Here is a 16,445-nt window from a genome sequence, read left to right as displayed (position 1 = left end):
TCAAAAGTGCATGACACGTGTCACTCATACGTGCGTACACTCTTTAAAAACTATGAGAGAGGAATTCTCTCATATCTTACCCAGGATTCCTAAACTACTTTCTCCATGGGAGGGGTGGGGGAAGGCCCCTCTAGTCACACTCTAAAACCCTTCAGAACGACTTGGTCGGTTTACAATCCGCCCGACTGTTTACGATGTTCACAGTTGGAAAGTAAACCATGCATTTATTCTGAATCGGTTCTGACTGGCTCTCGGAGTGTCTCCGTCAGTCGGAACCGCATCGTGCACCTCTATGGACAGCGTTTCTGACCAACTGATCACAATGTTGATTTCCAACAGCCTCTCCGAGTCGGCCTTTATCTTGTGGACTCAGGCTTTGGGGCCATGGTAGTACCTAGGGACCCCCCCCCCTGTAAAACCCTGAACTGTGTGGCAGGCACAATGGGGTGCCTGCGACAGGGTGCAGGGTTTTCCGCACACACCCCATTTCCCCATAAGAGCCCGTGCTACGGCTGGTTGTCGGTCGGAAAACGGGCTCCCATAGGAAACAATAGGACTGCGACCGAACACTGTTCTGTAGCTTCGTAATCAGTCGGGCAAAACCGCGAGTCGGTCGGTTCCAAATCAGAGACGGTATTGAGTGGAAAGTTTCCACCCAACATCGAAATGAGCCCCTAAGTGTTCAGAACACGTTTAAGACAGTGAGGGAAATTTTGGACCAAGGGTGATGTTGATGGGAGTCAAATACAACATATTCCAAGTTATAGTGAGCGAAGAGTCCAATGTAGTGGTTTCCATTGCTACAAAGGAGGTCATGGATTTTGCCCATGGCATGGGAAGGTCTGGTTAGCAATTAGGTCAGGTCAAAGGTTTCACAACTTCTAAACTCTGCACAGGTTGCAACAGTACGTAAAATAAGGAGCTTGGCTGCTGGAATAGCTAATATTGACACAGGACCCAAGCTATATCTTCCTGATGAAACCTAAGGTGGCTGAAACTGGTCTGCTGTTTCTTGTATTTCCATCTAGAAGAGGAGATCTGGTTTGGTAGTTCGGGCGGACTGTTCCTAAAGGAGCAGGATGTAGACTGATCTGAATATGGCCTCCAGAGTGGCATAATAGGCAGAAATGATGGACTGGGATGCAGTCCAAGCAATCGCCAGTAGCTATGATTAATTCAAGCATTTTTTCCATCACCTCCTAGTTTATTGTACAAGTTTGGCAAAGGCAGTGCCTAAACAAGATGTTTGGTCAGGGAGGGAGGTAAACCACCATTAACCATCATTGCAAATTGCAGGAGAATAGACATAAACAATTGCTGACACTGCAGCCAATTTGAAGTTGGTAAGATTGATGGAAAATTAATGATGATCCATCGGCTAATGATGGCAAGGCCTCTTCTTGGTTTGCACATACGATTTAAGCAAGTCATCTTATGAACGGGAAGTCTCTCTCCATCTGGAGGAGTTGAGTATCCACATTGTAAAGGCAAAAAAAATCAAATAGACCATTTATCATAGGTCATTAATAAAGTAGGTACTCATAATAATCAATGTTTAGTTAGTATTCTTGTTGAGACTGTCCAATGTCATCCACTCCTTCTGCTTTAGATTTTTTTTGTCCACCAATGATACACAATTTGTCTTCCACCTACTTCCACCTAATTTGTCTTACACTTACTGTTGCTGCAGTTATATATTGTCTATTGCATCAGCCCAATGGTGCAGGGACGACATGGGTGGAGGAACCGGATGACCTGATGGAGTAAGTGTGACAACAGGTGCCACACTCTCTCCTATGGAGCAATAGACCACTCCATCAAATGTTACAGATGCCGGGAATTACCTGAGCACAGTCAACCAAAGTGTTGGTTAGTATGTGTGTGAATGATACATCTGAAATGAATGCACAAGAGTGTGAGGGTGTAAAACTCCAAGACAGACTAATCTATAGGGACCCTACATGGTCCTGAAGAAAGTCGGTTGGCTTTAAGGGGCACTTGCAAATCTGGCTGAAACATGTTGACCCATTTAAATGTGGGAGATACATCTTTCTCCAGTAACATCGTTGTATGTTCTTAACCCAGTCTACGCCCCTTAGTGAATAAATTTGGTATTAGGGGAACTGAAGACAATTTTAATATTTTAACAAAACTGGATCCCACCATATACAAATCATAGCGCTTTCCATCCCATCTGTTAAAGGACAAGGTTTTAACCCAGGAGCGCCTCGCACAGGTAAGAGCAGTGGGGCGAGGCGGGTGGTGGAATTCGACAGACAGCAAACTTAACCTGTTCCCTGCGTGCGTTGGCCAACGGCTGTCGCAAGCACTACCTGGCTAGTGCTGCGCACGTCCGTTGGCCGACGCGGCCCCGCCCACTCATTAAAAGTCGCGGAATTTGCGCCGCGGTTAACGTGTTAAAGTCAGTGGTTTTATTTATTTAATATTACTTAGCCCGTCTGTCAAATTCCACCATTCCCACCCCACCCCACCTCACCTCTCTTACCTCTGCGAGCTGCCACTGGTTTATCCCGTTCGGGGGTACTAGAGGATGAAGCATGCCGCACAGTGATGCGTGGGTGAGAGTTCTAAATGAAAAACAAGGGATGCTCCCCATTTGGACTGAAAAAAAACAAAATTAGGAGGGCTAATGTTCTTTGGAGGTACCTCTCGTATTCAACTACAAACGCTTTGTACTTAAAACTGCTATTCCAGAATGATTTCCAGAAAAATAATAAGTAGAGGTGTCAGCAAATTATCAAGCAATACAGGAAGTGAAAAGAATACATGAAATGAATAGATGGAGGCGTGTGAATGGTACAGTATGTTTCCCTTCAGATGTCAACAAGAAGGACATGATTGCTTTAAAATATGTAAATGAATAACTTGCAATAGTGCCATCTGGTATTTTGTTACGGGGAATAAAAATAGGAATTCCCCGAATTTTGCAGACTTGCTTGTGAGAGCCATAGAGGTATAACTGCAACAAAAATGTTTTTGCGTGACAAATTATGGTTTCCAATGGATAGATAATCGGCTTGAGGACTTTGTATGGTAAAAAGAACATTTCTAGAAGAACTCAAAATGTCTGCATTACCCGAGGCAGTTTGGACAATGTTGGCAGCAGATTTTTTAGACCATTGGACTTAGGTCATTTATTTATTGTTATAGATGTTTATTCTAAGCTTCCCTTAGTTAAACATGCGCAGCCAGATGTACGAGCATTCAGTTTTGCGGATCGCAAATTGCGATTTTTTGCGACTTGTACAAATGTGGCTCAGACACATTTAGTGATTTCCAATGGGGTTGCAAATGACCTGTCTTATCAATATTCATGAGGCAGGTCAAAATTTGCGACCCATTGGGAATGGGCTACAATCCCACGGATGGTGGCCGGCTGGGGACAGCAGACCACCATGTCTGTGTTTGCTTTTTAGGTCTCGCCTTAGACAGCGCTTTAGCGCTGCTCTGGCGAGACTTATAGTAAGCGAGTTTTGGAAGTGCAAACGAGTGATTTCAGGCCTCCAAATACAGTGCATGTGCGCCGGGCGCGCGCACCATTTGGAGGCCTGAAAGCACTCGTTTGCTTTCACTTTCGCGGGCCGCACGGAGATCGCGATTGCGATCAGTTTCACACAGCGCGCTCACCATTTGGCAGCCTGCGTGTACATTTTGCTGGCGCTTTGATGTTCTCAGTGAGCCGCGCGGCCACGGCGAACATCAAAGCGCCCGCGAAATGTACACGCCATTTGCCACCCCATACCCATAGTTTTGACTCATTCAGCCATTTCCATCCATCACTGTTTTGCTTTCCTGCTAATGGAAATATGTCATATATGCGTGGTTACTAATGTGCTGATCTTTATATTTATTGCACTTTTTTAAATAAAAGATGCCCAGAATATTTTTTTCTTGCCGAGAGAACTATGAGGCTGTAAAAAACAAACAATAAAGTTAATTTGGATTGGATTATATGGTGCACTTTTAACACACTCCATGGCTAGGTTAATCGCGTCTGTCCTCTTGAAAGATCTGTCCTGCGGGTTAGAGCAGGGTCTGCCTAGCAGTCATTACAGAAGGGAGTGAATCATTGACAGAACAGGAGGCCACTCCAGAGAGTGCTGCAATGTGAACAGAACCCGCCCTCACTCGGGCGCTTGACTACAAAATAAAAGATTGGGAAATGTATGTTAATTGGAGAGTGCGTCGATGTCCAGCTGCTTTCCTCAGCGCAGGATGAAAGTGAGCCATATTTAATTTGCGGTCTCTCAGTGTTTCGATTTACGATCAGCTAAATAGACTCCTTCTTTGTTTGATTAACCGAGAGTTGCACGGGCCCTCCTCACAGCTTCTGCTCCCTAAGCCCTGTAGTGCAGTACACTGCCGGATAATGAAGCAAGTGAGAAGGTCCAAAATTAGCGGACCTTTGCTCATTGGAGGTTTTTTTGACTTAGAAGCAAGTCTAAGAGCATCTAGAGAAACAAGCATTTGCAATGTTCAGCTGTCTGCGGTTCATTGTTGGTTGTTGTCTATGATTTGAAGTACATAAAAACATGAGACAATTAGTACTTGCGTGTATATTAATTTTAAAGGTATCTTCACGCACAATGCACGTGGTCTAGGCAGCTACAGTTACTTGATGTTTCGTAGTGACCTTTGTTGCCTTAAGAACTTTAGCGTCCTGCTGTCATTAATTTGCATCCCACAGATGCTGCAGACAAATAGATTCCAATCTTTCTCGATCGGCTTGTTTACGCTTAATTAGCCTGGCCTGGTTTCCTTTCTAAAGTGTCGGAAAATTCACAGCAACGCACACTTCATCAGACCTTTATTCACAAAACATACGTAGATCTATTACATTATTTTAACCCCATTACAAAAGCAACGTGCAAGGTATTTTCTAAATATTTGTAGCGTATTTTTACAATTTGGTTTGCTAATATTTAACGCTACTAATTTTGGTTGTGTGTAGTTGCAAACATGTGGCTACAGTTGTTCTGTTCGCACGTATCTCCTGCCGATAATTAACGGAATTTTTTATTCTTTTGTTTGTTGCGTGTGATTAATTTAGCACAAAACAAGTCCATCTGAGCGCGTTATTTACTTTTTAAATGTACCCTTATCGTACATTTTGTGGCCAGGGTTTTTATTAGGAGGCTGCTTTCTAAATACAATTTTGGGTGTTAGCCTGCCTAAAAAACTAAATAGAAACTGTATTATTGGGGAGGGCACGTTTAAATGCAAACAATGAGAAATTCAGCACTTGCGGTTAACTAAATTTCAAAAGCAACTTCTTTCTTAATGTACGTGTACTTAGCCAGCTGCAGTTCCTTGTTTTTTTGGGCTTAGCTACAGCCGCTTTTACAGTGCTGGTTACAGCTGCTTTTATACAGCTTAATTTGTGACAGGATACTTGCCGGGGCTCTTATTAGGTGGCAGATTTTAAAGGAATTTTTTTGTGTTAGCCTGCCTAAGAAACATCCTAGAAACTGTACAATTCTGGAGGGCATGTTCCTTAAAGGCAAAAAAATGAGACACTCAGCACTCGTGTTTATTTTACTGTAAGAGGCAACTTCACTTACAATGCACCTGTGTCCAGCCAGCTGCAGTTCCTTGTTGTTTGTGGCTTAGCTACAACCGCATTCACAGTGCTGGTTACAGCCGCTTTCCAACAGCTTAATTTGTGATGAAAGAGGTGCTGGGGCTCTTATTAGGCGGCACAGCCGCATTCACAGTGTTGTTACAGCCGCTTTTCCACAGCCTAATTTGTGATGAAAGAGGTGCCGGGTCTCTTATTAGGCAGCACTTTTTCTATTTAAACAAGCATTTGCAATGCAATAGGTCTCGCATTTACAAAAGTTTAAGCTATTGGCATTGTTCATGACAATGCCTTTTTTATCTATTTTATAAAACAAATACATAAATAAATGCCATTATCATTTAAAATGCCAATAGCTAGTGTTGCATTATTATTAGCAATGCCAACTGCTCACACTTTTATAATGCGAGACCTATTGCATTGCAAATGCTTGTTAAATAAAGCAACATTTCAAATGCAGCCCGTTTTCCTTAATGGAAAATGGGATGCGTTTAAAAGGGAAAAATTAAAAGTTTTCTTTTCATTTTTTGAGGGCAGGCAGTGGTACGTGGGACCACTGCCTGCTCTTAAAAAATATTTTCACTCCAAAATATAAAGGGAAAGGGGTCCCCTGGGGATCCTTTCCTGTTTGACTGGCTTACCACCCATTTGAAATTGGTGGTAACTGCGATCGTTTTGCGACACAAATCAATCAGACATCCCCCTGCGAATCACTATTAGGAAGGGACGCCCTTAGTATGCCCCTTCCTAATAGTGACTTGCAAATCGTATTTTACAAGTAGGTAATAGGTTACCAACTCACAAAAACAGGTTTGTACATGCTACAACCCTCTTTAGCAGTTACAAACGACCCGATTTTTGGTTTATGACCACTAAAAAACTCTCGTACATCTGGCCCGTGATGTCCACTTCTGCGTCTACCATACTTCCGGTTTAGCCTGATGTTTTTTCAAGTTGGGGAATCCCAGATATTTGAAAAGCTGATGATTCTCCACCACTTAACAAATTTAAAAAAATTAGAATGCAAATGAGATCGTAAAAGGTTTATGAGTATGATAAAGAAAACGGCTCACAGAGCTAAATTAACACAACTGACATTAAATGCATTAAGTACTATCTCAGGCGTTGAGAGACTATAAGAGATGCTCCTCATGGTTAAGCGGGAAAATGTCCAACAGAGCTTATGTTTGGGCAAACTAGGCAAAGTCGTCTTCCGGGATTTCTGTAAAAGCACCAGAATGTCATAGAGATGTTATGAAACAAAATAAGTTGGCAAAAGAGAACGTGACAAAGATGGGCTAGACTACAAGAGTACAAACTGGGTAATTTAGTTTTGGTCAGACAACAACAAACAAGAAAATAGAAACCTCCTTTTGATCCAAAATTTATGGCTATAACATGTTTGAAAGGTTATATGATTACAGCACAAAATGAAAAAAACTGTGGCCAGAAATGCTTCACATTCAAATAGTTTCAAGGACCAGGAGTTCAGAAAAAGTAACATTGAGCCTAAAACATCTAGGAGTGACAGGATGAAGTTGAGGATATGAAAGATAGTTCTTCTGAGATATCTGGTGTAAAGGAAAGAAATATTCGGAACTGAATTTTGGAGATCATCTCAGAAGGACAACAAGGAGGAAGCCTCAAAGATTTATTGAACATTGTTAAGTGAAAAAGTATTGCGTTATTATTGATATATTTTGTTCTGAATAATTTTGTGTTTTTTATACACGCTATAGTGTGGGATTTTCTACACTGTTTGTTTTTTTGTTTTCTTTAAAAAGGGGGATAATGTGATATCATAATACATAGACACAGACAGAATTATATGTCCCCATTGATGGTTACAATACTCAGTATAGAATATTCTGTAATTTGCTGAGTTCTGTAGATAGTACATTGGTCAGATGGAGAGCAGCTTGGTTAGGTGGAGAAATACGGACTTACTTGCTCAATACTTGTTGATTTGTATGGCATTAAAATGCTACAGTGGCTATGAATTTCATTACAAGACAGGAGGCTACCATTAAGCAATAACCTTTTATTGCTGCCCCAACATTTAGGTCTTTACAGAACATAAAATGAATCATAAACAAAACATTCCAATTTTAGACCTTTCAAGATAGTATATTACTTCATGTCACTAAGTATAGTTCTCCTTTTTATTCTCTATTCCTTAACAAGATCAGTCTATGCCATTATCCTATACTTTCTAAGTATTTTTATGTTCAATGGTTCACCTTTACTTACTTTCAGGTAGGTTGGTGTTTTGTTTCACCCCACCAATTTACGGTCTGGTTTTCGTATCCTTATTTGATTTCAGGCTCTGCTGCTGGTTTCCCCTTGCTAACAAGGGGTTCAGCTCTTGGCCCCAGGCTATCGGTGCAAGCTGGTTCCGGGCCCGAAGCTCTTCCCACAGTCTGTGGGTATCTTGTTAAGGGCCCAGCATTTCTTTTAAAAGATATGCGGGTGCCCATTCAACACGGCAAGTTTCATGACACACTCTCCCACATAGTTTTTGCGAAAAGAACAAGGGATTTACCATGTGAGAAGGATTTTGTTCTCTTTTTCTGAGGAGTAGACCCCTTAATTAGTCAAGGAAGGAGGTAAGGCAATTAAAAAGTCTAAACACCTTACAAGTGAGAAACAGACACTGAGTAGCATGAGTGCTACAAAAAGTCTGAGGTGACCATGGCAGCACAATTAGCAGGAGTGACCATGTTAGTGCAATTGAAATAAGATGTCCCTCATGGCACAGATAGAATGAGTGGCCTTCATGGCACAAGAGACCGCAGTATTAATACTGATGATGATTACTCATTGAACAATGAGGTAGAGGACAAGGTGGACAAGTATGTCTTCAGTCCTCAAAAAACGTTGGAGAAGGATTTTCTCGATGACGATTTGGACCAGCCTTCAAATTTGAAGGCTATCAAGGACCGCTTAGGTGTGGAAATGTTCAACCCTACCTGCATTATGCACCCAAGGGGCTCGGACTGATGGCCTATGGACCACGTGACCTCCTTCATTTAAATTCTGGATCCGTAAGTCTCTCGATAAGAAAAACACAGACTCTGATGAAAGCTGAATGTTCCAGACCATTCCTGGAAAATAAATCAGGAATAAAACCTAATCTTGCCCCGGAGCTCTTAGCCTTCCTTTTTAAGTCAGGGAAAGATCAGAGGAAAGGCCTGGAGTGCTGTCTCAAGCAATGCCAAGACATATTACTGGATACTCTTGGTCCATTTGCCAGGATCCTGGAAATGGCTGAGGAAGCTTCCTTTAAGGGCATGCCTTAATATGTGGGACTACTCCGGGACTGGAGCCAGCGGACTTTAGTCCTGCTTGGCAATGCAAATGCTGGGTTAATTGCTGAAAGAAGGAGAGCTATCCTGATGAGGGTCAACCCAAAAGTGGACAATCTTGCCAACAAAGAAACGCCAGGGGAACCGAATGGCCTTCTCTTAGGGGATGTTTTATTAAATCTCTAGGCAAATATGTTTCAGTGTTTACTACCTTTAGCAAGGCCCAATACAACATGAGGTGGGTTTTCAATAATATAATTTTTGGAAGGGCTGACAGGAGGGGCTTGGCTGTCAGTCGTGGTCTACAAAGGCCCGAGTATTACCATAAAGACCAGCAAGGAATTTACGTGCAAGCAGTAGCTTTTTCCCGCAAAGATGACAAACTCTCTTATTGGTTCTTCCCACACAAAGGAAGGGCGAAGGTTATGTTTTTTTGCCCAAAATTGGTCTGCCAAAGCCAAGGATTCTTGGGTGTTACAAACCGTGAGGAGTTTCAAAATAGAATTTTGCCAGGTTCCTTACCAAAGGTGTCATCCAAGAAAGTTATCTTTAGATCAGGAGCAAATGACACTGGAAGATACAGAAGTTACCCAAATGTTTCTCAAGGGGACAATTTGCAAGGTCTTTGACTCAGGAAAGCATTTTGTAAGTACAGTTTTTCTAGTGAAGAAAAAGGACAAGGATTGGCGACCCATAATGAACTTGAAGGAATTAAATGGGTTTTTGATTTACAGGCACTTCAAGATGGACGGTGTCCATCTTCTGAGAGACATTTTACAAAAGAAAGATTGGCTTGTGAACTTGGATCTAAAAGAGGCCTACTTCATAATTCCCATGGATCTAGATTCACAGAAGTATTTACGGTTCAGCTGGAGAGATATTTTGTACCAGTTCTCCTGTCTCACCTTTGGTCTGTCATCAGCCCCTTGGTGCTTCACCAAGGTACTGGGCACTGTAGTTGCTTTCTTGAGAAAGAGGTAATAACGTTTATTGATTTATCTAGACGACATGTTACTGATGTCTCAGGATCAGTGGGAATTGTTGAAGCACATGAAGTGGTCAACTGATATCTTAGAGGCCTTTGGGTTCATTATCAATGTGGAGAAGGTAATCATGGCTCTTACACGGAATTTAGAATTTCTGGGATTTTAGGTGGATATCAATCTGACCCAGCTTTGTCTCCCTCAGTAAACACTGACAAAGATCAAGAAGGAGGTAGCCCACATTCTCGTGAAGGAAGTGGTGACTTTGAGGGGCCTAGCATGAGTGGTAGGACTTTTGTCATTCTCTATTTAGGCCATTTCCACAGGACCTCTCATTACAGGGCTCTTCAGAGACTGAAATCCATGGATTTGAGGAAAGGTCTTTGGTATGGAAATGTAATTCCCCTGTCCCAGGAGGCTCAAAAGGTCCTACTACGGTGGTTGAAAAACCTGGAGAGATGGAATGGCAAAGCAATATTTGGGAACGTTCTAGAATTTACTTTAGAGTCAGATGCAAGCAACCTTGTTTGGGGAGCAACATTAGGAGGGATAGAAACTGGGGGGAAATGGTGCAAAGAGGAGCGATCCTTACACATAAATTGTTTGGAGATGTTAGCAGGGCTGAACGCTTTGATGAGTTTCAGGTCTATTTTTGCAAACAGCGTGATATTGATCCGATTGGGCAATTTCAAGTCTGGCATTGATCTAGCCCTATAGGACCAACTTTGGGGAACCCTGATCTAGGGAGAGCAAGATAGAAGCAACTTGCAGAATTGGCAAGGGAAATTTGGTATTTTTGTTGGGATCAGAAAATTCTCTTGAAAGTGAACCATTCTTTGCAGTTTTTTATGGCCTTTGCTACTGGCATGGAGCACCTGGTTGGAATAAAAGACTACAAAAGATATTGTAAACGAAGTAAGGGCCTTGATTAGGCGTGGTCCACAGCAATAAGTTGAAGCCGAAGAATGGAGGCTTGGGAAAGATGGCTGGCTGTTTTCTTAAACCGGACAGCTGAGGGTTCTGTTGAAGGTGAGCAAAATATCATTTAGAATGTGCTGAATTTTATCGGTGAAGATGGCATTCATGCTGTTATAGTTTTTGAATGGGCGAAGTGACATGTTTAAGACGTGTCCGAAGGTTCCTGTGGCCACTGTAAAACATATATTTGAAACTGGCACTGTATACTCCTCCAAGAGTTGCTTTGGCGCTAGCTTGTGCAGGGGTTATTGCATGCTCTACCTCTGTGTGCAGGTATACTTTAGAGCCATTAGCATTTCTCCCACAATAGAATTATAGCACCTCTATCTAAGTAGTGGGAAATTCTATATGTTCTCCCTCAGTTAACATACCCCACACACCGCGCAGGATGAGTGTCATACTATGGAAAGTTTATTTACCCATGCAGTAGCAGGGAAAACAGCTATGCACAACCAAGGGTCGCCTGAAGACCGGGTGTGCCCACTATCACCCAAGGAACATGTAAACATGTCACACCTCGCGCACCCATGCCCTTGTGGCTGCCACTCACCCGGTGCGATTTTATTCTTTCACTCACCCACCGAGGGTAGTGATGCCTCCTGCGTGCCTAGCAGAGGTCCCTCAGACGAGCCCAACTGAGGTGGTAGCACATTCAATTGTGAGGTAGTGACTACATCATGTAAGCAGACGTGAAGTACAGTGCCCCTAAGTCCTCATAGATCCACTTAAGTGCAGAGGTATGCCTCTTGTGTCCGATGGGAAAGTATGAGGCCTACTGTTTAGCTTTGAGAAGGTCTTGTCTCCCCTTCATTACAGTGAGTTAAGAGCCTAACTGGTTTCCTGACCTCATCACCGGGGAAAGCAGCCATGTCTCATTGACTACACAAATCCTCTTTGCCACTTCAGGCTCATGAGAAAGGCTGCAGACTCAAAGAACTTCAGGGAAATTGCCAGTTGTTGCCTTTTTGAGGACTAGTGCATGGACAGCCCGTCCCTTTGTCCCATCTGGTCTCCTCCAGGTAGAGGCTCTGAACCTGCACAAGAGGGCTTGGCTGTCCCCTGACACAAGTCTTGGTTGTTGGCAGGGCTAAGATCTGACAGTACTGATCCAAGAACAATGCCCACAAGCACCTGCTCACATCTTACTAGCTGAAGAAGAACTAAATGAACTGTCCAGAAGGTTTCACTCAAACAGACATCCTGGAACATTATCGCCATCTAATCAGTAAACAATGGACCATAGTCATCATGGAATCAGATACATTACTGCCCCCCAAGAGCATCCTCCGTTCCTGGAGGAGTTAGACAGTCAGCCTCCTCAGAAGCCTTCAATAAGGGGTCAGCCTTGTGCTCTCTTGAACCCTGCAGATGCACCAGTTACACAGCTCCCTGTGTGCACACTTACATGCTCCCCATAAGAGAGGGTGGCACTGCTAGCATATCATTTAAAGGCAGAGGGAGCTTCAGCTTCTGCATCAGTCTGCTACTTCCGTAGGCCCTCTAAAGTCTGTAGAGAATTCCTTCTTTTACTCATAGCATAAAATGGGAGTAAACAGATATCCCAATAATATGTATTTTACCCTGTCTTTTCAAGCCTGAAAACATTGGTTTACTGGACTTACAGGTGGTGAGTACATTATGAAGCAATTCTAATATCTTATTTACCAGTACATATGTTCATAAATGTTCTCTCTCCTGCTTGATTCAATCTCCTGCTTGATTCAATCTGAGCATCATAAAACTCAAGCCACAAAAATGAAGACCCTACTCTACTCTGATAACTATATCATCAAGGAATTACTAACAATAGGTTTGTGACTGAGCTGCAGTCAAGACAGCTTCCAGTAGACATAGCGGGTAAATGCTAGGGCTGCAAGAAATGTATGTGATCACTGGTGCTCTAGATAGATGTATGTGAGATAGAAATCCCTTCTCATAAGATCAAGGTGGGGATCAACATCTCAGCAACCACTATAAGAAACTCCAAGATTGGTGTTTCAGTTAATACAAATACTGACCCGACTTCCAACATGGGTAGTTGGAGATATTTCTAGCAGTCAAGTAGCGCAAACATAGATTTAGATAATACAAGAAATGGGTCATGATCCTGGTAGGTTGAGCAGTAAAGCATGCTGTCGGTTAGACGGCGTAGCTGGGGTGAGGTTAGGGTCTGCCTTGAGAGAAAGAGAAGGGGCATCTTACTTTTGACAGTGTCCACAATCAATTAGCCCGTTGGCCTCTCTGATGGATGTATCATGGACGAAGACAGGATATTCGGTGTCACATGGCTGCAACGTGTCATGCTTCTTGTGCTTGTGAGCTGTAAGTCCAAAGAAAAACATGTGAGGTATTTGTGCAAAAAGTAAGATAGGCTTATAAAATAGATGACGGAACACACTGAGGTCCTGAGAGAAAAATCGAGTTATGCATGGGACACTTTTGAAAGAGACTCACTTGGTTGTAAAGTAAGAAGATAGAGAGCGATATGCAGTAAGAAAAACAGAATGCAAGGAAGGAGAAATGTGTGGGGAAAGAAGCATAGTGAAATATGTTTAGGGAGGAAATCACACACATGCACAGATGGACAAAGTGTGAAGGAATTAGATCAAGAGACAAATAATTGAAGAAAGCCAAACTAGATAGAAATATATCAAGTTCCAACAGAAGAGCATAAGGTAAGTCAGAAAAGAAAGGAAATGAGCCCCAAAAGGAAACATTGAAGGATTCTTCACATCTGATGAAATTGTGATTAGAACAAATTAGTGATGTAAGTTTGATGAGTCTGTTGATATTGAATTGCAGAATTAGTCAGCTGGTGAACTATGGCTCCCTCTAGTTATGGAAATGTGATATAGACCTCTTAAGTGGGAGGTAAACATAGGTACTTATATGGGCTATATCAACTGGAGATAGACCTGAACAGAATGAGGTGTGGTTGGGTCCCTCATTTGGGAGGTAGACTTAGATCAAAGGTGATATGGTGTCCCTGAGGTGGAAGACACAGTTTGCCAGGAAGTAATAGAAGCCTCCAAGTTGAAAGGTAGACTTAGACAGGCAGTGATATAGCAATCGTTAGGTGGAAGATGAATTTAGACAGGAAGTGATTTGGAATCTTTGATGATTTGGTGTCCCTTAGGAGGAAGAAGTAGACAGGAAGTGCTATTGAGCTTCTGTGTTGTAAGGTTATATGATGCCTTTCAGGTGGAGGTAGAACGTGGCAGGACTCAATGTGATGTCTCTCGGATAAATGGTACCACATCAGATGAGAGGTAGAATCACACAGAAGTTACATGGTGTCTCTGCGTTGGGTGCTATACAAAAATAGGAAATGACCTTGCTTTCTACTTCTATTGTGGGGGAGATCATTACAACTACTAATATGAAGGGAAAATGTACAAAGTGTGGTATTTATCTGCCAAAGCTGTGTCAGTGGTTCTTATGTTCACAGATGCACACTCAGCCCAAAAATGAAATTGCTTGTGCTAAGCTCCTCCGCCAATACACACAAGCATGCACACACATTTATTGTCATATACTTACAGTGGTGGAAGAAGGACTTGGCTGTAGAGGTCACATAACAAATCACATGATGGGGATGGAGAGGCACATGAACATGTCGGGCGGCATGGTGACAATGTGAAGCCCAATGGAGGAGGCGATGAATGAAAAGATGGAGAGAATGAAGAGTGAAATGGTACTGAAAACTTTGTGACATAAAACAAATTTACAATGTATAACTCATCCACAGATAACCACACCATATACATATTAACACGAAGAAAATGCATTGTTTTTGTCAAGTGAGTCTCAAACTCAAAGGCACGCATCTCGATACTGATGATGTTGTATTGCAAACCTGAGCAGTAAACAGCGATCATGAACCATTCTCTCTTGCTTTATGTTGACCATATTGTTATATTGTAAACCACAAACCTTGAAATGAGATGGGACAGTATGTTTTCTATCAAGTGCCAACTCAGAGGAGAATACATGAAGAATGATGTCTTCAATAGTTCTTTTGAGATTTGTTTGTCCCGGACTCTGCTTTACCAATCACAGTGGCTAACGTGGCCTCTCCTCCACCTGGTGGAAATTCTAGTTTACCAGTTATAAATAGTTTCTAATGGATACATTAGTGACATGTACTATTTTTGATTATGCATATCCAATACTAAAGGAAAGTGTATTTCTTACACTAATAATAAATACCATTAGATACCAATAAGTAGAGTAAGATGCAACTGGAACCAATGTTTCACCCTCGTGCTTCATTAGATTCCTTAGAACCCATTTGTAACTGGATAGCTAGGAATTTCACCCAATCCTTAAAGTGTGGCTCACATCACAAACATGAATTTCTATGTTTTGATTTTCTACCCCTCTTTCTCTGCACAGAAGCCTAGACAATGGCTACAGTATGGCAGAGAACCAGAACTACACTGTGGGTTCTCTTCAGAGTCTCCTTCTTGGAATTTCTGTTCATCTAGCACCCACCCATCAGTTCTAAAGGAACTTCTGTCTGTACTCTACATCACTAAAATGTTAGGCCTTCCACTGGCAACACAATACTCGCTTTAGCCTGCAGCATAGGAGGATACGAGCTCAGAGCACACGTCTCAGACTAAAGCAAACTGAGAAGCAGGGGTCGAAAAGAGTCTAAAAAAAGGTGCTTAAAGGGCAAAATGTCATGGAGACCTTGGCATGCCTGGAGTACAGTCTGAAGCATTCCATGCACTGGTGACAGCTGATATAGAAGAGATCTGCACATACTCCAGTATGGCATGGAGGGGCATAGAGGTACCCATGACACAAGTCATACTGAGAGGAAAAGGTGCACAAGGGGCGATGGTAAGAAAAAGGCTGAGAGTCAGAACTAAAGAGTGGCGATGAGAGACTACTAGGCATGTCCACTCAGAAAGCTAATAATATGGCTGGATTGAGTGATGCTGTTTTGAGAGATGTGTAGCACCTGGACGCTATCCCTTGAAGAGATGCTCTTCTTTCACCCTACAAGTAAATAAGACAAGAGTGATTTACTGCCCACACCACTTCTTCAGACACTAGGAAGTGGGCTCTCTGCCTCCCTTGCAGACATATATAAAAAGAACCAGCCTCCTCATCCGCAACAAGAAATGTTGCCTCGGGGGGCTGTAGCATCGCTGCCCACTCACCATCTGCGACATTGTCCGAGTGCCAGAAGTTGCACAAGTTAAACTCCAGCAGGAATCTGCAGAACAATAGCAGACAGAGTAATGCATTAGCTGCCAGTTGCAAACATGACATGCTTAGGAGAAAAAATGAACATGTATTACATTTTTTAGTAGAATATGATGATTAACATTTTCTAATGTACAATATTGTTTTTTTAAAGAACATATATAAATTGGCAATTTAAGGTAATTGTAGAGCCCTGATAAGTGAGCAATAATGTAAAACATGTGTTGGCTGATCATTGGCGTTCTCAAAATTGATGAATAAGGGAAGAAATATACAGTTACATTTAATCCATTGTATTGTTTTGAGCATTTTTTTTTTTAGTCACAGTGCCTCTCTGACACGGTGTGCCAAGTTGATGTCGGT

General features: G+C 42.3%; 1 protein-coding gene across 6 annotated transcripts in view; it reads right to left on the bottom strand.

Annotated features, from left to right (window-relative positions):
* The window catches only part of CACNA2D4 (calcium voltage-gated channel auxiliary subunit alpha2delta 4), a 1,002,329-nt gene that overhangs the window by 57,301 nt on the left and 928,583 nt on the right, over nt 1-16,445 (bottom strand). For 4 of the 6 annotated variants that reach the window (XM_085652199.1, XM_085652202.1, XM_085652200.1 and 1 more), the window contains 3 exons: nt 16,037-16,092; nt 14,406-14,426; nt 13,068-13,185 (listed from right to left, as the gene is read on the bottom strand). In XM_085652199.1, the coding sequence (XP_085508325.1) occupies nt 13,068-13,185; nt 14,406-14,426; nt 16,037-16,092 (195 nt within the window). The remainder of the gene's footprint in view (nt 1-13,067; nt 13,186-14,405; nt 14,427-16,036; nt 16,093-16,445) is intronic. The other 2 variants (XM_085652201.1, XM_085652204.1) reach the window with 1 other exon arrangement.

Source organism: Triturus cristatus, chromosome 4_1 (assembly GCF_964204655.1).
Source record: "Triturus cristatus chromosome 4_1, aTriCri1.1, whole genome shotgun sequence".
Classification (NCBI taxonomy): domain Eukaryota; kingdom Metazoa; phylum Chordata; class Amphibia; order Caudata; family Salamandridae; genus Triturus; species Triturus cristatus.
The sequence above is the reverse complement of the archived record's forward strand: the minus strand, read 5'-3'. Positions and strand labels throughout refer to the sequence as shown.